The sequence below is a fragment of the Dermacentor silvarum genome, chromosome 8 (genome assembly GCF_013339745.2).
Source record: "Dermacentor silvarum isolate Dsil-2018 chromosome 8, BIME_Dsil_1.4, whole genome shotgun sequence".
Lineage (NCBI taxonomy): Eukaryota > Metazoa > Arthropoda > Arachnida > Ixodida > Ixodidae > Dermacentor > Dermacentor silvarum.
Window position 1 is genome coordinate 73,740,930 of NC_051161.1, and position 25,966 is coordinate 73,766,895.

The following is a 25,966-nucleotide window of genomic DNA, read 5'->3' on the forward strand; positions in this document are numbered from 1 at the left end:
GAGAGACAGCGCGAAGGTCAATTTGCCTACTGCTGCTGGCGCGCTTTCTCAATCCGGCGTTTTCACAGTGAGTTTCCGCGGTCATCGAGCGACATGCGTTCAAGTTTACCTGTGTGGCCGTGACACCGTGCTTGTCTGTTTAGTTAGTAAACAAATGTTTACAACTTTATACGGCTCATTAAACTACTATTCTTGCTTCATATAGCTCTCTACTAATTTGCTATCGGAATCGATGCTTTGCCTTTCGGGCGAAACTGCAACGTTTTTTTGTTGTAACAACGGTGCTTGTCAGAGTGACAAAATTGAACATAATTTTTTTTTCACGTGGATCCAATGATTTGGTGGACCGCGGTAGCAGATAGTCACCGTTAAAGGAGACAAAAAGCGATAATATGCCAATTTTGTTTCGGAGAATATAGGGAAAAACAACTCGTAAGCAGCAATAAGGGAGAATCAAGCCGGATTGTCCGACAAGAATAGAGGGGCCACGACGAGGTAAACTATTCATGAAAGGTACGCCGATGGTACACCGATAATAATTAGGTCAAGCTGTACGCATTATAGTAAATTACGCTTCTGGAATAGCAAAACGGCCACGTTAGCGAATAGCAAAACGGCCAAGTTCTTTTATGATTTCCCTTCGACAAGGGTAAAGGACAGTCACGCAACACAAAAAATGTTTTGAACGCATTGTAGTTGAACAAAGTGTCACAAGATGCCACTACCAACTTTTGCTAATGCAGTCCATGGCTCCGGTAACCCGGTAAGAAGTTTAAGGACAAACTAGAACTGTCAAATGCGCATGTTCTTTGGGATCTATTAAAGGGAATACATTTCTTTGGCTCTTTCGGCCGCTTTGGTGGTTGGTCGATGGTGGGACTCTACACTGAAAACGTTCGTTTTCTCTCTCTCGCTCTGTATCCCTCTGTTTCTCTTGCCTTCTCGCTCGCTCGCTCGCTCACTCGCTCAGATCGTTCCAACTATTTGCATACATTGACAATCATCGCTGATGGTTTCTGCGCAATCTTTCTTTTAGCTGGTGCCTGCAAAAAGTAGGTGTGTATGACCAGTGGCCATCTGCATTTTGACAGGTGCTGTGGCGCGGCATGGTCTACGACACCGACGACAATTCATCGCAAATAATGGCACTGCGGCCCTTCAACAAAAAACTGCATGATGACCAGCGGATTGACGTCTGCCTGCTGCCCATCGCTGACGGGCTCACGTTTGCCCGAAAGAGATGATGGAACATGCACCAGTGTTACAGAGTCTGAAGTCAACAGACACATAGCTGAACGCTTTCAATAAAATATTACATTAGCGTTGTGAACTATCCCTGGAAAGAATAGACACATCATTCACCATGCAAATCCGCGTTGGTTTCCAACTTGTTTCTTCGTGGCTTTATTTTTATTGCGATAATAATTATATGGGCAGTCCAGGCGCATTTCAGCCGTCGCCGTGATGTTCTGCATAAAGTCCAAGTGCGATAGCAGCGTGGCCGCGCGCCGTATGCTTTAGGTTCAAGTGAAAGCGTGTAAGGGTGAGCAGATAATGGTTGCTTAAGCTCGCGCGTGCCAGGGCGGAAAATGGAGTGGAAGCATGCCGACTTCCACCTCGAGCAAGGCAGCAAGAGGGGTGGGGCATTCTACTGTGGCGGTGGCTGCAAATGGAGCGGCTGAGCGGGGCGGCACGCGCCCTATCTTGAAGGCGATCTACGAAGAGTACAAAGTCCAGGTGGGTCAAGGGCTGATAGCTTCGAGGGGGCTGTGTTCTCGCCGCTTAGTTCGTGTTGAAGCGAGAGGCAGCACGAAGGTCAGTTCACTTGCTGCTGCTGCCGCTCTTCCTCACGGCAGCGTTTAGACAGCAAGTGTCCGCACTCATCGAGTGAGATGTGCTTATGTTCGTCTGTGCGTGCGCGACACCATGCTTGCTAATTTTGTTAGTAAGCGAATGTTTCTGAGCTTATACGCCGATATAACTACTATCCTTACTTCGTATAGCTATCTAATAAATTACTATCGCAATCGATGCTTCGTGTTATGGGCGAAACTGCGACTTCTTTTCTGATTTCAGTGATGGTTGGTTTAGTGGCAGATTATACGCCTCGTGTTGGCCTTTTCTAATCGGTTGAGATATTTCCAAACATAACTGTGGGTTGCGCTTAGATAGTTTGATGCTAATCCTGATGTAAAGAACCTAGGACATGTTCCTACTCGAACCAAATGCTTCGCAAGCGTCAAAATTAAGCGATATGTGCAGTTCCTAGAGTCAGCAAGTGTGAGAACGTGGCTTTACAGTTACAAAGCGCACCTGCGAATTAGCATACAAAGTGTTCTGAAACATGCGGGATGAACCCTCAATGTTCTCTCTTCATTCTCTTTATCCCTTATCCCCTGCGCGCGTATATCCTTCCGAGACCCCAATCCAACTATGGGACACAATCGCTCTTCAAGGTGGTTTTATTGTCTACTGTTATGTTATGAACTTGAAAAGCAATTTTTAAATTTTAAATACCACTGTTAGATGCCAAAAGCTTCGTATCCATGTAGGTGGTGTCTACGTCATCTCCTCATGTTTTCTAGGGTAAAAACTGCATTTCATTGCTTAAACGCAGATATGAAGATGGAACTACGTGTAGTACATTGTCATGTTGCTGTCGCATCGGGTATTTTCACGCGATCTCAGTCGAAACACAGCTCAAGGCTGCTTTCGGCGGTCTGGGACGACACAGATGTCTAGATCAATTTAGTGTCAAATTTCTCGAAAGCGGATGACAAGAATACGAGTAAACCACTTTGTTTACAGTTACACATCCACCGTACTTCATACCTAGAATGAATATATTGCGTAATCGCTTCTGAGTAAATTTTCGAAAAAAAAGAAGGAATTAGGCGAGTAGTATTTTGGCGAGTAGTAAACCCGAAAGAAAAGCAATCCAGGGTACAACTCAAATGTGAAAATGGTGACCTGCTGTCGGACAGAAGAATCTGCCGAAAATTTTAATCAGCATTTTGCTTCAGTTTTCTCAGAAGAACTGCCGCTACAAACTACGATGCTTCAAGTGCAAGCAATTTCGCACGAGTTTGCAACTATCTCGATAACAGAAACAGACGTTGCACGTGCAATAGAGAGGCTACCATGCAAAACGTGCCCTGGACCGGATGGTATCACTGCAAAACTTTTGAAGCTAACATCAGATAACTCATCGTACATTTTATCACTAATATTCCAGCAGTCACTGGACACTTGGTGTCTTCCTGATGAGTGGAAGATTGCGCATGTCATTCCTTGCTTTAAATCTGGAGACAAGCACTTAGCTAACAATTACCGTCCTATTTCTCTTACGTCTATTTGCTGCAAACTTCTTGAACATATCATTTACAGTCACATAATGTCTCACATTGAATCTAATAAATTACTTTTTGAAAACCAACACGGCTTTCAAAAAAACAGATCCTGTAACACCCAGTTGTTTGAGCTAGTAACCGATTTACACAACTCCATCAATAGTTCATTTTTCATCGATGCAATTTTTATTGACTTCTCTAAAGCATTCGATCGCGTCCCTCACCAACGTCTACTCACAAAACTACGTAGCCTACAGCTAGATGACAAAACCTTTATGTGGATTAAGCGTTTTCTTAGTAACAGACTTCAGAGTGTTAAAATCGATGAGTATGTATCTAACCACACGCATGTCAAGTCGGGAGTCCCACAAGGATCAGTTTTGGGACCGTTATTATTTTTAATCTACATAAATGATATAGCGACCAACATGCAGTGTTCCATACATCTTTTTGCAGACGGCTGCGTAATATATAAAGAAATAACAAACCAGAATGACACATTGACCCTGCAATCTGACTTAACGACTCTTTCAGAATGGTGCAGTAAATGGCAGATGAAAATAAACATTGAGAAAACTAAACACGTTAAATTTGGTCCCAGTCTCAATTTATTGCCTAACGAATACCTAATTAAAAATTCTGCAGTAGAATCAATTTCATCGATTAAATACTTAGGAGTCCTGTTCAATTACAATCTAAAATGGAATGATCATGTAGAATTAATCACTAGCAAAGCATTTAGAAAGCTTGGCGTTATAAAACGTCGCCTACGCCTTGCTAATTCAGGCACTAAACTTCAGGCATTTAATTCGCTAATTAAACCATCATTAGAGTACGCGTCCAACATATGGCATCTCCATCAAGCTTACCTTACCGACATGCTGGAATCCATTCAAAGTAAATCCGCTAGATTCATCTCGTCCTCGTATTCTAGTTATCACAGTGTGTCATCCATAAAAAGAACACTTGGCATTTTACCGCTCGTGATACAGAGAAAGTATTCGAGATTATCATTTTTTCATAGTTTTTATCACAGTGACAGTGCCTTTTCACGCAAATTCATTCATCCAGCAGCCCACATCTCCGCGCGTATTGACCACGACCTCAAGGTCTACCCACCATTTTCTCGGACTAAGAAACATTTACACTCACCTCTAGTTTTATCAATAAATGACTGGAACGCCCTTCCGCAATCCAGCGCCAACATTAAGGAATCATCTTTTTTTCAATCGGCTTTACTAACCTACCTTAATGAGAAAACCTGGCATACCAGCTGATCATTTCTACACATCCATATTATCCTGCTTGCACGCCTTACTACCTTTGAACTCTGTCCTACATTTGCTGTATTATTCTAAAAGTGTTGTAGCTCTATCTTGTATTATTGCATTATATAACAATTACTTCATGCCACTACTAGATGCACTGTATCTCCTTAATGTTGTGATCATTTGTGTTCTTAATTTGCGTTTTGTTGTTCATGCTTATAACCCAGAAACTTTTGAAGTTTCTTGTTGTTATCCCCCCCCTATGTAATGCCCGATTCTGGGCCCTTAGGGTAAATAAATGAAATGAAATGAAAATTAAAATGAACGTTGAAGGCAACGTGCAATGTATTGCACAAGGGGTCTTAGGAGGATATGGTGCACTTTCCTGTTCTCCCTCCATCTTGGGAAGATCATGAAAATGTTTCACCTATGCATGCCCTCTTGGTTGTTACCGATCTGGGGAACACGGGAAGATGAACTTGGAAATGGTTAAGTCTGCACTTTGAGTCAGGTAAAATGGGGCCTCGGCGCTTGTAAAGCCTGCTTCTGTGCGCACTCTCGACCGTCCTGTTTGCGATTTTGTTGTCCTAAATAGACAAAAAGAATTGACAATTCCAGTGGAGTACTGGAGTTGCCTAAGTATGGCGTAAGCATAACCTCCTATTTCAGTTGATCCACCCCCCCCCCCCCCCCCAATTTAAGTTTGCCCGCCCCCAAATTTCAAGTGGGAACACCCCCAAATTTCAGTTGGCCCACCTTGAAACTGAAGTTGGCCCACCCCTGAATTTCAGTTGGCCCGCTGCCAAATTTCAAGTTGGCCCAACCCCAAATTTTATGTTGGTCTACCCCCAAGTTTCAGTTGGACCGCCGTCTTGAAACACACCCACCATATGCAATCGGGGTGTTTGCCTAGCAGCACTTCATCTAGCCTTGCAGCGGTAGGACGTAAACAAATCAGTGGCAGCTATAGCGAAGCGGGTGAGCAAGCGCGGCTTGCCTTTGACCTTCACCAGCACCATGGCGAGGGCCTTCAGTACATGACAGTTAAATGTCCTATCTTTGCAAATTACGCATTTTTGGACGGCATGACAACGAATCCATGATGACTGTATGACGATACGAGGACAACGGGATGACAGTGAGTGCATGGTGCTAATGGGGTGACGACGACTGTATCAGGAAGCCTGGATTGCGACGATGGCGTAGCGCAGATGGAATGACAAAGACGACGGAGATGTGGCAGCGCATGTATGACGAAGACCGCGCGATGGCCGTGGCATCGTGACAGTCGATCGCATGACAAAGTTGGAATGACGCCGATGCAATGACCACAGAGGCATGGCGAGCACGAACACCTACCTATAGTGGCCCAAGCGATCAGACAACTTGGGCCTCTGGGTCTGCGTAAGATGCTAGATAGAGATAGATCGATAAGCTCAAAATGATTGAATTATACAAATTAAGGATGCTAATCGCTATGATATTCTGAGGTGCATTAGTAAAACCAGAAACGCCACTCTTACTGCGAAAGCCAGAAAGCCAGAAAGGCGCAAAAATGAAAGACTGCAGTGGCGACGCCACCTATAACTTTCAGCACCAGATCGCCATGACGTCACAGATATTGACAGTACCTGTTTGAGCACAGGTAAATTTTCATCGGTAAGTATGCACTACATTCTAATCGAAAATAGCCAAATATTGAACTTGGCAACATTCAAGAACTATTATTGAGCCGCCATAAAGACGTTTCGCTCCCAATCTCGAGCTGACCGAATCGCTTGAGGGTTAGAAGGTCCGGCTTCTTCTTGCATAAAATTTTGGTCTAAAGGATATTTTTTACCCATCGGTTTAAACTACAGGGCTGCTCGCCGGTGCTCGAGCGCTCGGCGGTTTTCTACGCTTGCACTGGCGCAGCCGAAGGCACATTGACGACGGTGGCTTGACAATTGTATGAAGATTCTGAAATGATGAAGTTATTATAATTTTGGCAACGTGCGACGACAACATGAGGACAGTCAGATGACGACGTTGGCACGACAATTATGCTTGTGACTTAGCGCACCATGAGGTACGCAAAGTTAATTCCAACGTATATAGGCGTGTGCACGTCCGCAAAGTAAGCAAAATTATAGAGAGTGAATGGTGCCACAAGCTAAGAGGGGTAGATCGACCCACAAAATCTATTTGGTAACACAGAAAAGTCGCCTGCTACACTATAGGAATTTCGCACAGAGACCGACGTCCTAGGATTGTTCAGCACCTCAGTACCAATAGTACAACCTCATCCATTAACCGCCCAACCCTCCCCTAGCTCGCCCAACAGCCCCCATACTTCTAACGAGGCCATGTCCCGTTTTAGATATAGAGGTTTTATTCATCCACTCATTCTTTGCCGCAATGAGCCGATTGTGTCCTGATCCGCGTGAGGCCCTGCAAGTGTATTATCTAAGGCGAATGTCTGGCCCGACGTACTGCACGTTTTGTGATAAAACAAGCATGTATCTTGTATCGGCGAAAAGTTGGTATAGATCGTGAACTCTAATCATGTCCGACCTTCTTTGCTGCCTCCCTTACACTCCTTCCTCCCCTCCCTCTATTCCCCCCATTCTTTTTTTTCCTGTACATCAGCAAGTACTCGAACATTGCACAAGTGCCTCGAACATGTGTTTCCCTTGCGCTGCATGTTTCCACCGACGGTGATAGTCGTAAGGTTCATTGTATACGTGGGTAGCTATGAAAGCGTGTGCCTTGTTTCGACTTTTGCTTGCCTACGCACTCTTCAGACCACGACAGCGTCATTTCAGGGCCGGTATTTTGTAGCGATGCCTTATGCCTTATTCTATACTAGTCTTATCATCCACCACTCACGGGCGCCTGATCCCGTTGATAACGTGAGCGGACCGTCGCTCTGACCACCGACCAAGCGCGAAAAGCGCGAAAAGGCATTAGCATCGGAACGGCTTCGCTACAAAATACCGGCTATGATGTTCTTCAGCGTCATTTCTACCCGATACCCCGCATCACTGTTTTAGGGTGATAGGAAACTCCCTAGATCACAACACAGACCATTTTTTTCAAGCACGGGCTCGGCCCGAGCGCGAAAGTGACATGCGTTGGCCCGCTGGAGCCCAACGTAGTGATTTCAAACCTGGCCTGTATCCGGCCCGGGCCCGAAAGAGCCTGGCTTGGCCCGGCCCGGTCCGGCTCGGTTCGACCCATCAGCATTTGAGCCTATACGAAGCGTGGTCGAGTTTTCGCTTATAGTGAATATACTGTCATGCGATAAACGGGCGCCGGGCGGTCTTCAAGCTGCATCAAGCAGCCTCTTGCCCGGCGTCCCCTCTTCCTGGCTACTCTGTACCTGCGGGAGAAATAAACATTTCATCTAATTTCATTACTAGTCGAAAACGCACAGATTATTATTCGGATATTCTATGTGAAAACACATACATACAATGGACAGAGTGGAAAATAGGGAGGGAGCAGTCTGCCAATTGCTGGCACAACGCATTCTTACTCTTTAGAAAGGAGGATGTAGTAGAAAAAATGGTTTGAAAGAGGCAGATCTCATGGGGGGCAGGCTTTCTCTAAAGTTCCAGGAGAAAGAAAGAAAGACCGAGAGTACATCTTTTGATCACCATGCTCGTGCATTGAGATGTGGTATGAAGTACCGTACTACTCTTTCCAAATAGTTGTGCAGCGAAGGCTTCGGTGAACACACTCGCACACAAAGCTAGCCATTTCATCTCACATGTGAATATCATATTATCATTGCGATGTATGGTTATGAAAATAGAGCAAGTAAACTTGTTCCAAATGTAAATATAAATGCTCTGGTCGATTGCCTTCCCGGAATACCATGATACACAGTAAGTAGAAGCTTTTTTCATTGCATAGAAACTGGTGACCCGCAAGGGTAAAGACTGTTTCGCGTCTCGCTCAACAAGTGCAACGCGCGAGGACGCGGATTGCCGAATCCAGTACGTAGAACGCGCGCGTGACGCAAGCAGCCGTACTCTCTGAGTGAGGCACCCTAGCCGTACTGTCTGAGTATACGGCTTGCACTTCACACGAGGGTTTTGAATGACTTCAACCCCTTTCGAAGAAGCTGCAAACCTAATCTTTACCGGAACGCGTCGGAGGGTGTTCCCATTGTTCACACACGCCTTATCATCCATCATGTGGCTTTGATGCTTGTTCTGTGGTTTTTCTTTTAAATACGAGTGCTGAGCTGTATGCTCTATGCCTGATTTCAAAGGACATAAGCTTGCACTAGTGGCGCAAGGCTAAAGACACAGCGGAGCTGCGACGCCGACGGCAGAAATCCGCTTGGAGTGTCAGTATAATGGCTATCGCAATAAAAGCGTAGTGCTGCGCAAGACGGGCTCTACGACGACGATGGCGACAAGATGTCGCCAGTGTAGCGCGCGTCGTCTGTTGACCGATTACGCCATCGAAAAGGCAGGCTGCGAGCGCGTCCACCGATACCATATATGGAAACAAAGCACTGCATGAGTGGAGGTTTGTCTGCGGCGTCTGCTGTAAATCGCGCCCACGCGTCACCCACGCGCTGCCTCTCGCGATCTCGCGATTAGCGAGGCAGTCGTGCGACACTTCGCCCCGTTTGCAACGTGCCGCACGAGACAGATTGTTCGTGCCAGCCGATTCATCGCGAAATGAAAACACGTATACAGCTGCGCTCATTTTGCATTAGGGAGCATCGTAATCTTCGACGGATTTTTTGTTGTTGTTTAAAATAAAGTTCCACTGGTTGATTGATTGATTGATTGCTGTTCGAGTACTACACACTAGCAGCATCCAATAATTGCTGCTTCTTAACCCTACGTGCATTCAGTTGGCAGATTTCTGTTGCATCTGAAAAAGAAGCGTATTCTAGGTTTTTTTATGCACAGTTTTGGGCAACCTTTTTTGAGTTTAGTTGCCTTATAGCGCGCGCGCGCATATGTGTGTTTTAGAGCGAGCGCGCACTCCAAATCCTTCCTTGTCAGCGTCGCAACCATTTGAAAAAAAAAAAACGAGAAAAAGCGCAAGACACGGGACATAAGAAGGATAAACAGTCTTAAAATTATTGCGAAATACATAAATCTCCAAGAGCATCCTTTTCGCTAGAGGTCGTTCACGTTGCCACCTGGATGAGGGGCAGCATTGAGTGCTTTATACGTAAAGACAATAAAGACATGTTAGGTGAAGTTATAAATGAATTTACCGAGGTCAATGGGACTTCGTTAATCAATAATTTCCTTAACCAAGAATTTCGCCAAACCGAAAATATTTCAAACATTCATACGAACAACTTGAGATTTATTCAACAGAAAATACATGTGATTGATTGATTGCTTGTTTGATCCATTCACTCACTCATACATCTATGCATTCATTTTGTTCATTCGTTCATTGATTGATTGATCTATCGATTAATTGAATGATTGCTCATATTGAAAAAGGTGGCACTGTGGCCTCAGTGTGTGTGTGTGGGAAGGGGGGGGGGCGTATAAGAAGAGAGAATGAAAAAAATTGTCGCAGTTTCACCCGAAAGGCGAAGCATCAATTGCGATAGCAACTTAGTAGAGAGCTACACGGAGTAAGAATAGTAGTTTTATCAGCTGTATAAACTTGGGCGTGCAGCAGCATCAGCAATGCGCAGAACTGTTGTCGACGCCGTCGGCGTTTTGACCGCGCTCGCACCGAACGCGCGTGGCGTTGGTGACTGTTGCCGGTGCCTCTGGGGGCGGCTCGGAGGTTTTCGACGAGATCAGTATGGGACACTCGTCGAGCTGCGTCGGAAATCTTACCCACCTTCTCGCCTCGCAACGTTTTATTGCGATAGCAATTATATGGACACTCCATGCGGATTTCTGCCGTCGGCGTCGCCGTCGCCATGAGGTTCCGTATGACATCAACGGCGATGAAAACGTCGCCGCGCTCCGGACGCTGTATGTGCGATCAATGCCGCCTTTACTAGTAAAGGATCGAGGCATTGGTGCGAGTGAAAGGGGGCGAGGGACGCGCGCTTTCACGGGGAGCGAACGTGCGTCGGAGAGCAAACGCGTGTTCTGCGCCGTGCTCCCTTAAGGGATGGAGAATTAAGCGTCTCTTTCCTCCTTTATAATCGCCATATGTAGAGAGCAAACGCGACTTTTCCCGTCACGCGAAAGGCCGTGGGGGGACGGGAGGGAGGGAGGGGAGGCGACGTTTAGCTCCGGCACCAAATGCGTATTTATATAAAAACGTTGCGAAGCGAGAAGGTGGTAAAAAATGTCGCAGTTTCGCCCCAAAAGGCGAAGCATCAATTGCGATAGCAAATTGGTAGAGAGCAATTCGGAGTAGGGATAGTAGAGTAGTTTTATCGGCCGCAGAAACTTGGACACATTCGCTTTCTAACTGAATTGACAAGCGTGGTGTCATCGCGCACAAGCAAACATGAATAGATTGCACTGAATGACCGCAGACAACGACTGTGAAAACGCTGGCGCGGTCGCTGCAGCGGGCGAAGAATCGTGCGGTCTGTCGTTTCAACGGAAACTGAGCGGCGAATGGACAGCGCATAAAGGTCAGAGCCGTGTGGAGACACGGCCGGGCTCGACTGGCGCGCGCGCTCGCTCGCTTCTTAAGAAGCGAGTGCGCGCGCCAGTCGAGCCCGGCCGTGTTGGAGATAAAGAGACGGTGCGGGCGACGGCCACCACAGCCAGTGCAAGCGTATTTGTTGGCAGAGTAGAAGCTGCTCCCCCCGTCCCTCCCGCGCTGCCTCCCCGCTTTTTTTTTTCTTTCGCGTGGGATATTGCGTTGCCAGTTCTCCTTGCGCTGGGTTGCAAGATAAGCATTTGGTGCCGTAGCACAGCGTCACCCCGCCTCCCTTCCCCCCATACCCCCACAGCATTTTGGGCGACAATGGCGTTTGCTTTCTGCCGTGCGTTGGCTCTCCGTGATAGCGCGGGTCCCCCGCGCGCTTTTACTCGCGCATACAGCACGCGGCGATGATTTTATCGCCCTTGGGTTCTATACGGAACCTCACGGCGACGGCGACGCCGACGGCAGAAATCTCGTTGAACTATCGCAATAAAACTTGCCACGCTGCTCGACGAGTTTCCCGTTCTGATCTAGTCAAAAACATCCGAGCCGCTCCCAGAGGCCTTGGCAAATGTCACCAACGCCGCGCGCGTTCGGTGCGAGCGCGGGAAAAACGCCGACGGCGTCGACAACAGTTCTGCGTGTTGCTCGTCCTGCTGCATGCCCAAGTTTATAACCTGATCAAACTACTATCCTTACTCCGTATAGCTCTCTACTAAGTTGCTATCGCAATTGATGCTTCGCCTTTTGGGGTGAAACTGCGACATAATTTTTATATAAATACGCATTTGGTGCCGCAGCTAAACGTCGCCTCCCCTCCCTCCCTCCCTCCCGTCCCCCCAAGGCCTTTCGCGAGACGGGAAAAGTCGCGTTTGCTCTCTATATATGGCGATTGTAAAGGAGGAAAGAGACGCTTAATTCTGCATTCCTTTAGGGAGCGTGGCGCAGAACGCGCGTTTGCTCTCCGACGGGCGTTCGCTACACGTGAAAGCGCGCGTCCCTCGCGCCCTTTCACTCGCACATCCAGCGTCCGGAGCGCGGCGATGATTTCGTTGCCGTTGACGTCATACGGAACCTCACGGCGACGGCGACGCCGACGGCAGAAATCCACTTTGGAGTGTCCATATAATTGCTATCGCAATAAAAGCAAACACAAGCATTCACAAGAGATACAGAATTCTTAAATGTAGATGTGCATATGTGTAGAACTTCTCTTTTTATTCACCTGTCATCACCTTTCTTCCCCTCAACAAGCATGATACATCGCTGCGTAGACATCTGACACGATGCATCCTTCTAATTTGGTGTTTGCATTTCGGCGTAGCTTGTGAGCAGCCCTATGGTGTATTTTGTCAGCTATGCGGGTGCTGTGAACAACTCATGCCAGAGATACGAGAAACGCACCAACACATGATCGCGAAAGGACACAACATAGTGTTTCAGTGGCTGCCGGGTAATTTAGGTCTTTCCGGCAAGGACCACGTCGACGAAGAAATTAATTCAAACAACCTAAATCGAGCGTGGACAGATCTGCTCGCTAAACGATAGAGCAAATAAAAACAGAAGTGTAGTACCAGCAGCTTAAAGAACGTATGGATGATTTACTGAGTATTTCCAGATGAGCGCGTGTCGCTATGTATGGCTAGTTTTCGGCCACGAGCGAATATGTTTAAATCAAATGCGAATAGAACACTGAGGCCTCGCTTATTTTGATTCAAAATCTGAAATATTCACCCACCACTTATTTTTACCAACAGCGATTTATTATAGCCACTTAGTTAGGCCACGAGCCATTCTCTCCGAAATAAAGAGCTTTGCTCATTATTGCATTCACCTAGCAACGTGGTCACCGACAGGCCTCGCTCCATTAACCTCGCTCCAGCAAGCGCCACTACAGCACAGTTTCCGGAGCATGGAGATTCCCGGGTCTAGCACATATGGCTCATGTACGAGCCATTCTGCCGTCGACAGGATGTTGTAGCCTATAGCACGGGTCTGCGAGTCGGTAATTAAACTGCAATATCCTGCCTCAGTATAGGGCGACGACATTTTAAAGCGGACGCAGTAATTGCTAGTTTCGACGGACTATACACTCACACGAAAAGCTATCACGGAGAGAAAGAATGCACATGGTAGCCTGCACGAACAAGATTGTTGCTGTATAAATAATAAACGGACATTAAACATAAATCACGACTATAGAAAAATATGTTCCTGTCATGTGTGTATGAATTACGCACTTTACGTTCCTTCCGCCTCTCATCTACTGCATTTCGGGAATCTCTTAAGACTCGCATCATTACAATTTCACAATAAACGTGTTAACACTAGGAGTGATCCTACATGGTTGCTCCCAAGGTTCCGCACAAATTATAAATTGCAGATGTTATAACACAACTTACCCTTTATATTAAATAAGTATACTGACATTCACCATTACACTTTAAGCCAACTAAGATAACATTTTATTGATACGCATTTCTTCTGACAAAATTTTTTCTTTGTGTTTCAACTACTAGTATTCTTGGTATAATCTGAATGTTATTAACACGAAAGTGTTTTATGCCGGGGTCCACCAAGACTTCACTGACGTATTTCCGTCACGGAAATACGTCATAGAACATAATACAGAGAAAGATACCAGAAGAAAAAGTTCCACAAATATGCAAAATTTGGAAATCGAACCCACGACCTCTCGGTCCGCGACGATAGATCGCCGAGCGTTTAACCCATTGCGCCAGAAACGCATTTGCAGAGAGCTACACAGACGCGCCTTATATATCTAACACTCCTCCGTGTACCCGCGCTCTTGCTCGGGGCGGTGCCGCCGCCTACGAGCAGAAAAGAGAAGTACTGCATTATGACACTAACGCGCACCGACAGTGAACGCTTCGGTGGTCTCAGCGCTACGACGCCTCGATGCCAGCATTCGAAGGGACGCTGGCATCAAGAAGCACTACCAACGCCACCTAGGTGGCGTTCACCGCACTCAGCACATCGGAGCCTGGCCTCCGCAATTAGCTCTGAAAATGTTTCTGAAGTTGATCGCGGAGGCTGCAATTACGACGCGCTGTACGCGCTGATTTGACTCGGTGACGATTCAGTTACGTGCTTTGTCTTGCACGTTGTATTAGTGTGTCAGTTACGTGCTTCGTCTTTCGCGTTGTGCTAGCGTGTGCAGCGTAGTGCAGCTTCCATATGCACGACGGTTGCTCATGGTCATCGACGTTGGTAGTCGTGATGGAGGAGACGTGCCACCAGGCGTCAGCGTGGGTGCATCAACGCCAAGGGCGCTTTAGCCACAAAACACCAATAGACATTATATATCAATGTGCAATAAACATTACACTAGTTCTGTGAAGACACGTTTCACTTTCGTGTTCTATACCGATTCCTATATAAGAGGGATCAACCACATTTTTTGTTATCCTTGTTTGCTTTACTTATATTATTGTGTAACTTCACTATTGTGTATTGACAGTACCTTGTAAAAACATATCCTTTCTTATGGTTTTGTTCTGAATTTTATTGCATTTTACTGATAGCTTCGTCAGCGTTGTCTGCTTTACCGACATATGTTCACTATTGTGTAATTACTATAATACTTTGTAAAATATTCAACTTTTTTGTTATCCTTTATAATATGCTTTTACGTTCCTTTGTTAACGACGCATGCACGTAATTTGACATGTTGTTTAAACCACTTTTTTTTTGCCCTAGCATCCATTGCCAATGTGTATTTTGAAAAAAAAATGACTTGATTGATTTGATTGACATATAATGCGTTGCGGCAGTTAATCTGCCTGTTTCCGAACTACCGCACACGCAAGGTCGCCGCACACTTGTATTGTCGTCCACGGAGGCAAATTCTGATTGAAATTTGAAAGTAAAACGTAAGTACAGGGTTATAAGTTGACAGGACGCATGATCTTAGAAAAAGCGGCATATTTCCAGAGCCAGGAATGCAGCCTGAATTTCAAATGTGCTACGTACACTAGTGTATGCAATCAACGTAGAGTTGTACGGCTTTAAATTCTGCAGGCTAGAACTGAGCTAACATTTCAGTTTTTCGCGGAACCCTCATCCTTAAACTTTGGACCCTGCCTCTACCTCATCTCCCTTCTGAACTAATCAGGTAGCCCTCACACTGGCAGCTCCTCTAGCCCACGTTTATGTTGGCTCGTAGCACGTCACAATTTAACACTACTAGAACAAAAAGACAAATTGTGGGGGCACCGCAGAATAAAATAAACAAGTGCTAGTTGAGTTCGTAGGAAGCTTGACATCAGATATATATATATATTGTGGGGATCGAGGTGCCTTCCCGCGCCTCGTCCCCCAGCTCGCGCGTGGCGCTTAGCTCGATCCCCGGGAACCGCCGCCGTAACGGCAACATGGCGGACATGGATAGCGCGCCGGACTTACTTTCCCGCGCAAACCGTGCTTCTCCCCCCCGGGATTGGACTTGCCCCGCGAGACACGTCACCGGGACGCGCCCTGATTGGCCTCCCGCGTGGCGGCCCCCGGGCACCCTCTCCACCCGAGCTCTGGTCCGCTGAGCGCTTCCTCGCCGCGAGAGAGGCTCACAGGCTCGAAACGAGGTGGTTACATGAGACCTTTGTTCTCGCGACTCCTCGTTATCGCGCTTGGCGGTCCGCTACCCGGTTAGCCCTAGCGCAGCGGGCGCGCGTACTCGATCGGTCTTGCGGCGAGCCTTGGCCCGTAAGCGCCGTGACTGTAGCACTGAGCTGTACCTTGGGTGAATAAACCCGTGTTTGTTGGCGATCTGACTCCGGAGCCTTCTCTGCGCCGTGTCGGAGAGTCGACGAACCCTGCCGTAGCGCCTTTGTGCGTTGCGGAGTGGAGGAGCGTCGTGCCCTTTCCTGACCGTCGCTCGTAGGGTAAGCCTTGTGCAAACCCATCTCCACATAACTGGCGCCCAACGTGGTTTCGGCATGGCATCAGAGCAGGCCCCTTCACGGCCCTCGTTCCTGCCTCACCCCCTGGCTGCGGACTTATCGTCCTTCGGAGCGAACGACACCGATAGCACGAGGTAGGTTCGCCTTCGCGACCCTCTGCTTTCGGCCACCGGGTGCGATCCCTTCCTTGGAGCGCCCTAGGTGATGTCGACAGCTCAGATGTGTACGCTAGTCCTATATAGCCACGCCAGTTACGGGTTTTATCAACTGTTTGAGACGCGCGGGGAGCAGGTGCCTACTAGCCCCTCCGGCGTGCTGTCTCCGCTCGCTGGCCTTTGTCCCGAGCTCAGTTGCGCCCAACGTGCCGCATCGGAGCCACCCCGCTTAGATGCTCGCACGAATACGCTCGCCGGCCTCCCTTTGTCCCGAGCGTCGTTCGCCGCGCCATGTGCCGCATCGGAGCCACCCTGCTTAGATGCCGGTACGAATACGCTCGCCGGCGTCCCTTTGTCCCGAGCGCCGTTCGCCGCGCCATGTGCCGCATCGGAGCCACCCCGCTTAGATGCTCGCACGAATACGCTCGCCGGCCTCCCTTTGTCCCGAGCGTCGTTCGCCGCGCCATGTGCCGCATCGGAGCCACCCTGCTTAGATGCCGGTACGAATACGCTCGCCGGCGTCCCTTTGTCCCGAGCGTCGTTCGCCGCGCCATGTGCCGCATCGGAGCCACCCCGCTTAGATGCTCGCACGAATACGCTCGCCGGCCTCCCTTTGTACCGAGCGTCGTTCGCGGCGCCATGTGCCGCATCGGAGCCACCCTGCTTAGGTGCGCGCACGCATACGCTCGCTGGCCCACCTTTGTCCCGAGCACCTTTCTCGGACGAATACGCCGCGGTGCAGCCTTCCCGCTACGCCGTAGGCGCGAGCTCGCTCGCTGGCCTTCCTTTGTCCCGAGCGCAGTTCGGTGGCCCGTGCGCCGCAGCTGAGCCTCCCTGCCTCGCTGTTGGTGCAAATTGCTCGCTGGCCTCTCCTTGTCCCGAGCGCAGCTGGGAAGCAATGTCGAGCGCGAGCCTCCCCGCTCAGCCGACAAAGTCGCCGCGTTTTCCGCCTACCGCTTGTCTCACGCGCATCCGAGCGACATTTTCGACGTGCGTGAGTCACCCCGCTCCGCTGTCGATCCGTCTGCCGGTCATGTGAGGCCTCATGCGCCTGTCGGAGCGGCAGCCCAGCTCTTCTCTTTGCCGTTTACTGGCCCCATTGGGTCGGTCGTGCATTGAGCGGACCACCTGTCCGTTGGTCCTTTTTGCTCTCCGGAAGTTGGCGTTAGCGTACGTGCTGTTTGCTGTGGAGACGTACAATCCGGCTTAAGCGCTTGTGCGAGCCATCGGGCCGCCTCGCGCGCTGGGCGTTGACATGGCAGTGGTACCTTGTTCTGCGCTACCGGAAAGGGAGTTCAAACGTGGTGGCCGACGCCTTGTCGCGAGCCCCCGTTTCGGCGTTTGATCCTTTGGTCCGCCACTCCCGTGAGCATTCGCACCAAGTAGAAGCCGGAGCCCCAGTCTCCAATGGCTCGAAAGGCGCGAACCTCATCCACTTAGTAGAGACCGGAGCCTGTGTCTCCAATGGCTCGAAAGGCGCGACCCCCGACGGCGAAGCGATCCTCGGATTGCCAGCCCCGGGAGAGGACGTTTACCTGGTGGATCCCGTTACCTCATCGGGTATCGTCTTCAGCAGGCAAGAGCTGCTAAAGGCTCAGCAGAGCGATCCATTTTGTAAATAGCAATCGTTGACAGGCTCAAAGAGCCGAGCTCCCATGAGGAGCGGGGCGGCAAAGCCGCTGGGCGCACCCGGACAGCTTGTATTGCTGTTGGCGCCGAGTGCCACGCAGCTTGTATTGTTGCGGGCACGTGGGATCCGTATCTGCTTAAGCAGAACGACCCGTTTTGTAAATAGAAATCGTTGACAGGCTCCAAGAGCCGAGCTCCCAAGAGGAGTGGGGCGGCAAAGCCGCCGGGCGTACCCGGACAGCTAGTATTGCTGCGGGCACGTTGGATACGTATCTGCTTGACGCCGATAAAGCTCTCCTGCGCTATATCCCATCTGAAGAGGCTCCTCAGGAGTTTTTCAAGGTGGTGATACCCCGCAGTCTAAGGAAAGCCACCCTGAGCTATTTCCACGACTCGCGGGTGGCCGGACATGCGAGTGGCCTTAATAAGACTTTCCAAAAGTTGTGCCGCTCAGGCGCTGGCCTCTGGCCGAGGATGGTCACTCCGGCTTCTGCTGCTGACCTGGCTGCCGGTCATCCCGGCCGGCTGTTCCTGCTAGCGTGCAATTCGGGGAGCCCAGTGACTTCTGTGGTGGCTGCTGCGCCAAAATGGCAGCCACGCCTCGCGCGTTCCTGGCTGCTCCCGTCCGGTGGACCTCGAGTGTTGCTGGCTGAACCATGGTGCTGCCCTGCCCCGTCCTTCCTGGGCTGCCGACTCTTCTACCTGGCAGGGGGTCCTTCCAGTGTGCGGAACTTTGGTGGCCAAGGCAAACCCCTGGCTCTGTGTCGAGAGAAGCGACGTCTTCACCTTTTTGGACTGCTGTGGCCCCTTCTCCCTGTCCTGGTCCTGAGGAAGACGACGACACCCTCTTGGACTTTGCCCCGTTGGCTTAGCCCTCTTTGGCTGAGTCAACCTTGCCACTTGGCCTCGGTCAGCCACTTTGGAGGCTGGCCTCGGTCTTTAGGAGGGGGGAATGTGGGGATCGAGGTGCCTTCCCGCGCCTCGTCCCCCAGCTCGCGCGTGGCGCTTAGCTCGATCCCCGGGAACCGCCGCCGTAACGGCAACATGGCGGACATGGATAGCGCGCCGGACTTACTTTCCCGCGCAAACCGTGCTTCTCCCCCCCCGGGATTGGACTTGCCCCGCGAGACACGTCACCGGGACGCGCCCTGATTGGCCTCCCGCGTGGCGGCCCCCGGGCACCCTCTCCACCCGAGCTCTCGTCCGCTGAGCGCTTCCTCGCCGGCAGAGGCTCTCAGGCTCGCAACGAGGTGGTTACATGAGACCTTTGTTCTCGCGACTCCTCGTTATCGCGCTTGGCGGACCGCTACCCGGTTAGCCCTAGCGCAGCGGGCGCGCGTACTCGATCGGTCTTGCGGCGAGCCTTGGCCCGTAAGCGCCGTGACTGTAGCACTGAGCTGTACCTTGGCGATCTGACTCCGGAGCCTTCTCTGCGCCGTGTCGGAGAGTCGACGAACCCTGCCGTAGCGCCTTTGTGCGTTGCGGAGTGGAGGAGCGTCGTGCCCTTTCCTGACCGTCGCTCGTAGGGTAAGCCTTGTGCAAACCCATCTCCACAATATATATATATATATATATATATATATATATGAAACGAGCGAAGAAGGGAAACCGAGGGGCTCGATTTTGTTAATCGTGATCAAGCTTGCAGTCAATAAAGCCAAGGAAAGCATCGGGAAAATTTGCTGAGCTTGAAATTGTAATATGGAAAGTAATAAAGAAAAGGGAACTGAAAGTGGAGGAAAAGATGACTTGTTGGAGCCGCCCCTATCAGAGCCTGGTAACCTGATAACCTGATATCCTGTTAGAGCCGTGTGTGGAGCGCCACCGCCGCTGGTGCTTTAGTAAACACCACCTGGTTAAACACGACGCAACGGAAAACGCCCGCGCCGCCACCGACTTGCGAAGGGAAATGCGAGGCGTGACTGCGCCGCGGCAGAACATCTACGATACTGCGGGCGCAACCGGCAGGGCTCCGCCACCTGTGGTGATGATGATGATTTTTGTTGGCATGTTGGAATCCTCTTTAAAACGGGGCGGCGACAGTCACCTAGCCTGCTTGATCTAACCAGGTTTTACTACACCTACCTCAGTCTAGCATTTTGTCTATCTCTGCTACATCTTTTTCTTTTTTTTATTAAAACTTCGATCAATTGTATTGTATAGTTACTCATGCCTGCAACGACTCTGGTTACATCAATATATCCCCTGCTTTTTTGCACCAAAACTCTAAACGTCTCTTGCTTATCTCGACTGTCGCCCACTTAATGCTTCCGCCTTGAATCCCAGAACTTCTGGAAGGCGGACGTTTCCTACGAGTCTCGCTGGATTAATGTCTTGACATCCATTGCCATGTGCCGAGTGGTTTCCGGACTTTTGCTGCAGCAGACACATGCTTGACCCTGTCGCGAATATTTGCTACGCCGTGCTTTTGTCTTCAGGTATCCAGCTTGAGCCTCGAATAGCAAGTGACACTTTCCTTTGTGTTATATGGTACAGATTTTCCCTCCCGATTTCTTTCTTGCCGTATTTGTAAATATGCGTGATGACGATGATGTTTATTGGAATACTCTTTGAAACGGGGCGGGGACAAATAGTCACCTAACCTGCCCGATTTAATCAGGTTTTAATTATATCTATCGCTGTCTAGTATTTTACCTATTTGATCTCGATCCTAATTTTCATCCGCGATGCTCGACGGGCAACGCCATCTGGTGGTTTGCGTCACGCGAGGTTCGCGTCCGAACTCTTTTCCATTATTGTTGGAAGCGCACCAATGATGATGCTTCCACCTATGGAAACCCCTTCTGGCGCGCTGCCGAGGCCTGCGCTGCGTTGGTGCCGACACGAAAGTGAGGAACAAGCGAAGAAAAGCTACCGCTTTAAGACGGCTATTGTCGCGAGATTTTCGTTGCGCGTCCACTCCTGTTTCGATTGTCAAATTTCTCATGGATGCTGCTCTATATGTATATATATAAAATACAATGAACTAGGCTTTTGCGCTGTCCGAAACTGCGTTGCAATTGGCCTTTTAAATTTACGTTACGATTTTACGTTAAAGAAAAAAATAGAAAACACGATATGATTATAAGGCACGCCGTAGTGGCGGACTCGGGATTAATTTTGACCACCTGGTGTTCTTTAACGGGCTCCTAAAACTAGTACGCGAGCGTTCCTGCATTTCGCTCCCATTAAAATGCGGCCGCCGCGGTCGGGACTCCAGCCCGCGATGCCGTGGACGTCTTGCAGTTGGCCTTTAGAGGGAACAGGGAAAGAGGGACAGTTTAGGTTGCACGGGCATTTCCCGGGAGAACTTCCAGTGTTGTACCTTCTCCGCACATCCGTTAATCTGTTCCCAATGGCTGCACACGAATAGCCGGCGAATCGCTTCGCATATCGTCGTTGATCGCCGGTTGAGATAAACAAATAATGGAATAAAACTACACACGAAGCAAAAGTTCGCACACCTGTTTGCCGGTTTTATTTGCAGAAGCGAGAGCAGCCCTGTTTTTTTGACCTCGCGTTTTTAACATAGATCATGTGGTTGGCTTACGTGCGCCGGAAAGGAAACGGCACCGAACAGGTGGTTTGGTTGAGGGATGAATAAGCGAAACCGAAATAAATACACAAAGAGTGCATAGAGCACGCTGGCGCGAAAAAAAAAAAAAATCGGGACAGAAGTGCGCGAGGAACGGGCGTTGATAGCTGGAGGAGTGAGTCCTGGCATCCGCTGTATCGAGAACTCCAGAGCACTACGGTTCTCCGTTCAACGTTCCGAAATGGTAAGGCGTCGTGGAAACTACGCAAAAAGCTCTACCAGTTGGGTGAGGCTATACAGCTTAGGAAGTGTTGCGAACCCTCCGTGATTGCGGATACACTGAACTGAGGGAGAAAGAACGCGCCTGGGGAGGGGGGGGGGGGGGGGGGTGCAGAGGCGTTGGTGTTGCGCTGCTGAGCGTAACGGTGACATGATTGAATCCTGGCGCCGTCAGCCACATGCCAATAGATAGAAACCTTCATGTGACAATTATTTTTGCACGCGTTGTGCGAAAATATAAGTGGCACATTCGAGGAAATGACGGTCTGGGCGAATTCCTCCAAATATATTCCAACCTTCATTGGTGCACTTCCACCAGTGATACAAACGAGTTCGGTCGCATGACACAAACTTTGGGTCTCTCGAATACCACCAGATGGTGTTGTCCTCCGAGCAGCTGGGAGATTTGCGAGTGCGGCAAGAAAAAAAAAATTGGAGGGAAAATCTGTACAATAACAGGGGAAGTTCCTTGCTTTATGAGACCCGAGCTGCTGCTTGAGATCAAAAACATACCGGACCCAATATTCACAACAGGATGATGGCATGTGTCTGCTGAAGCATTATCCCGGAAACGACTCACCACATTGTAATGGAATGCCAATATATTCACCCAGCAAGACCCGTAGGGAATGCCTCCTTTCAGATTCAAGGTGGATGAAAGTATTAACAGGTCAGCAGTGAGAAATAAGCAGTATGCGTACGTTTAGAGTACTGGCGAAAAAAGAAAGCAGCGAAGAGATTGATAACACCGGAGTCGTTACACGCACACAATATAGAGAAATAGGTTTTAATGAAGAGAGAAAAGATCAAACAGAGATAGGCAAACTGCTAGACTGCAATATAGAGAACGAGAAATAAAGGAGTGTAAAGGCAGGGGAGGGGGCAGATGAGCGTCCGGTTTGCTACCCTACACTGGGGGTAAGCGAAAGGGGAAATAGAGGAAAAGAGGAAGAGAGTGAGTACTGAGTGTACGTGGGATGATGCACACGACATTATAAGCGGTGTCTTAAACCGGTGCACTTATGGTACTGTACTATAGTGCACGAATCCCCTTTTGTGCCAGTGACGGATGTGGCCATGGTCCGAGTATCTTTGACTAGGAGAACGGTCTCGAGTCCAGTCAGTTCAAGGCTGTCCGCAGAGAGAGCAGTTGTACATCGTAGCGAGGACAGATACACAAAAGGTGCTCGATGGTTTCCTTGCACCTACAGGAGTCGCACATCGGGCTCTCGGCCATTCCCGTACGATAGGAGCAAGCGTTAGTAAACGCCACTCCCAGAAACAAGCGGCACAGCAACGTTGCTTCGCCGCGGGAAAGGCTAGATGGCAGTTGTAGCCGTTGCAAGGGGTCCAGTTTATGCAGTCTGCAATTGAAGGCACTTGGAGAACTCGAGAATACTTGTGTCTTTTTGCGTGCAAGCAGACCAAGTTCCCTGGCAGCGTCCGTCCTCGCCAAAGGTACTGGACACGTCTGGGTGTCTTCATGGGCCGACCGGGCAGCCCTATAGGCAAAGTCGTTGTCGGCGATGCCACAGTGAGCAGGATTCCACTGAAAGATTATGTTGTGCCCTGTTTCCAGAGCAAGATGATGTATTTACCTAGGATCCCTGACCATCACTTAGCATCCCTACCGGCCGAGAGACCTCAAGCGACCTTTTCACGAGTGATTAGCGCTCATCAAAAGTGATACTGTCAGCTTATACACCTGAAACCAAGCCCTTCATCTGCCCTGTTGTGCCTGTGACATCCTCAAGTGAACATTGTTATTCGCGGAATCGCAATGAAGGCCAATAATCCGTCCCTGGGTCTGAAGCCACTGACACTGCTATTACTGCACCAGACATATCATGACAGCATACATATATACCGGCGGTTCGACGTCACTTACCAGCATAGCTGCCGCTTTCGTTATTCCAGTGAAACAGATTACAGTTAAGAAATTATGGGGCTTTACGTGCCAAAACCACGTACTGATTATGAGGCACGTCGTAGTGGGGGACTCCGGAATAATTTGGACCACCTGGGATCCTTTAACGTGCACCTAAATCTAAGTACGCGGGTGCTTTCGTATTTCGCCCTCATCGAAATGCAGCTGCCGTTGCCAGGGGTTCGATCCTGCGACCTCGTGCTTAGCAGCCCAACACCATATAGCCGCTAAGCAACCACGGCGGGTGCAGATTACAGTTAAATTCAAAGTATCACCTACGGCGGCAGAACTTGCAGCCCTCCGTGCCGCTATGAACTACGTCACCAATGAACCGGTACAGAAATGGGCCATATTTTGTGACTCTAAAGTATACCTCTTCACAGTCTCAAGTCCGCCTTACGTCACATATTATCCGAAATTGGGGAAATACAGACTGCAATAGATGTAGTAAAACCAGCTGATTAGTCTACCGCTGCCCCATTTCGAAGGGGACACCAATATAATTCATCATCATCACAATCATCACCTCCTCATCACTATGCAGCCTCACCATCTCTTCTCCTCAGAAGACCAGCGAGTGCCGTTGCGCGTGCTCACACCCCCTTTCCACTCTCCGCAGGGTTAGGGAAAGTTCTTCGGCGACAGAATCATTTCGCTGACCAGCGCTTCCTTGCAGCGCAATGCTTTCACACTAAGGGAGCACAATATAACACAGATGGAGCTTGGTTTCAGCACATACGTAGTGCTACTGACATTATATCTTTGGGTACGCTAACCCACTTAGACGGGCTCGGCATTCTTGAATCTTGCTAATGACATCCGGCTATAGAAACAATCCGTCTGAAGTGTAGCGAACGTGGCGATGTTGTAATCGCCCTCTGTATTTCTTGTAGGCAGCCACTGCTGCGACGTCTGGGGTACTCCATCATTTATCACTTGCTGTTCAGCTATAGGCAAAGCAGCGTGGCCAGAACCGTTTGCTTCTTGCCTACTCACGCTTCTTATTCTGACTACTTGCAGACGCTCATGAACCCAGGTCATGATTTCTTGCACGTTCAAAAGACAAAAAAAAAGTGCGCTGCCCTGCATGTAATTTATGACAGATTTAGATTCTAAACTGCTTTGTTCGTTTTGAAGCGACTTTGCTTTTTGGTTGCGCTCGCGAGTAGTTCCCACCAAGAGCAGCCACTAGCGGGAGCCGTCGGAGGAAAAAAAATGAATGTTATTTGATAATTCAACCTTTACAAGAAGACAAACTGCGCGACATCAGAAATTAGCTCATCTAAAGTACTTCCCCAAGAGAAAGAGAGGGGGAGAGAGAGCGAGAGAGGAAAGGCAGGGAGGTTAACCAGAAGCGAGTTTCCGGTTTGCTACCCTACACTGGGGTGGGGGATATAGGGGTTGGAAAGAGTGCAAAGAGAGAGAGAGAGAGAGAGCGAAAAAAAAACACACACAGGCATAGGTAACAGAAAAGGCGTTCCGAGCACTACGTGACCACGGGTGCTAGTATTCTAAACGTTGACAATTTCCGGCATATTGTCAAAATTTGTAATGGCGGCATGTTGAACCAATCAGAAAGAGCGTAGCAGCCCTCTGGACCCCTGTGATTAGCTCAAAACGCTGTCAATACTGAATTCGACAATATGGCGCGGACTATTTGAGAATGTCCAGAATACGCAGTCCAGTTTGTCACCGTAACGGTTGTAGCGTAATGTAGTGCGGTGTTGTGCATTGATTGTTGCGGCGAAACATTGACGCGATCTCGGCAATCTCCACAATATGTACTGTAACGCAAAATTGGCAGCCCCTGCAGAGATTAAATGTGTCATGTATTTCTGCGCACACTAGGCTTACGTGGCGCGTTAAAAAAAAAAAAAAAAAAAACGTGGACAGCTTGCACTAGTGGTGCAAGGCTGGAGTAAACAGCGGAGCAGGTGATCGACCTAGCTTCTTCTAGGTTTTACTAGGCTTGGCTAAGTTTTGATAGGAAATGCTAAGTGCTGCTAGGCACGGTAATGCGAATCGGCTCGCCGCTGAAGCGCAGATTCTCGCTCGGCCGCGCGACGTGCTTCAAGATCAGCGGCTTGTTCTTTGGGTGTCCGGATCTTCTTTGGCCGTCCCATGTGAAGGCTACATGTACTCGCCACAGAGTAAACGAGAGTACTGCCTCCGTCGCGGTGGCTCCGAGCTCTATCTCCCCGGTGACGTCACGGCCAAGCTGCGCCTCCACACTTGCCGGGGCGGGGCTGGTGAAAACCTGCCGAGCCGCCACCAGAGGCGCCGGCTGCAGTCACGGACAGTGCGCGCGTTCGGCGC

The 25,966-nt window shown here is 49.4% G+C and overlaps 1 protein-coding gene across 3 annotated transcripts in view; it reads left to right on the forward strand.

Moving 5' to 3' along the window:
• LOC119462706 (probable caffeoyl-CoA O-methyltransferase 1) overlaps window positions 1-25,966 on the forward strand; it is a 59,059-nt gene that overhangs the window by 19,075 nt on the left and 14,018 nt on the right. The window contains exon 7 of one of the 3 annotated variants that reach the window (XM_037724001.2): window positions 1,092-1,580. The exons of 1 other annotated variant lie outside the window; for it this stretch is intronic. In XM_037724001.2, the coding sequence (XP_037579929.1) occupies window positions 1,092-1,244 (153 nt within the window). In that variant the 3' untranslated portion in view covers window positions 1,245-1,580. Of the gene's footprint in view, window positions 1-1,091; window positions 1,581-21,549; window positions 21,689-25,966 lie in introns of those variants that run through there. One more of the 3 variants, XM_037724002.2, reaches the window with a different exon arrangement.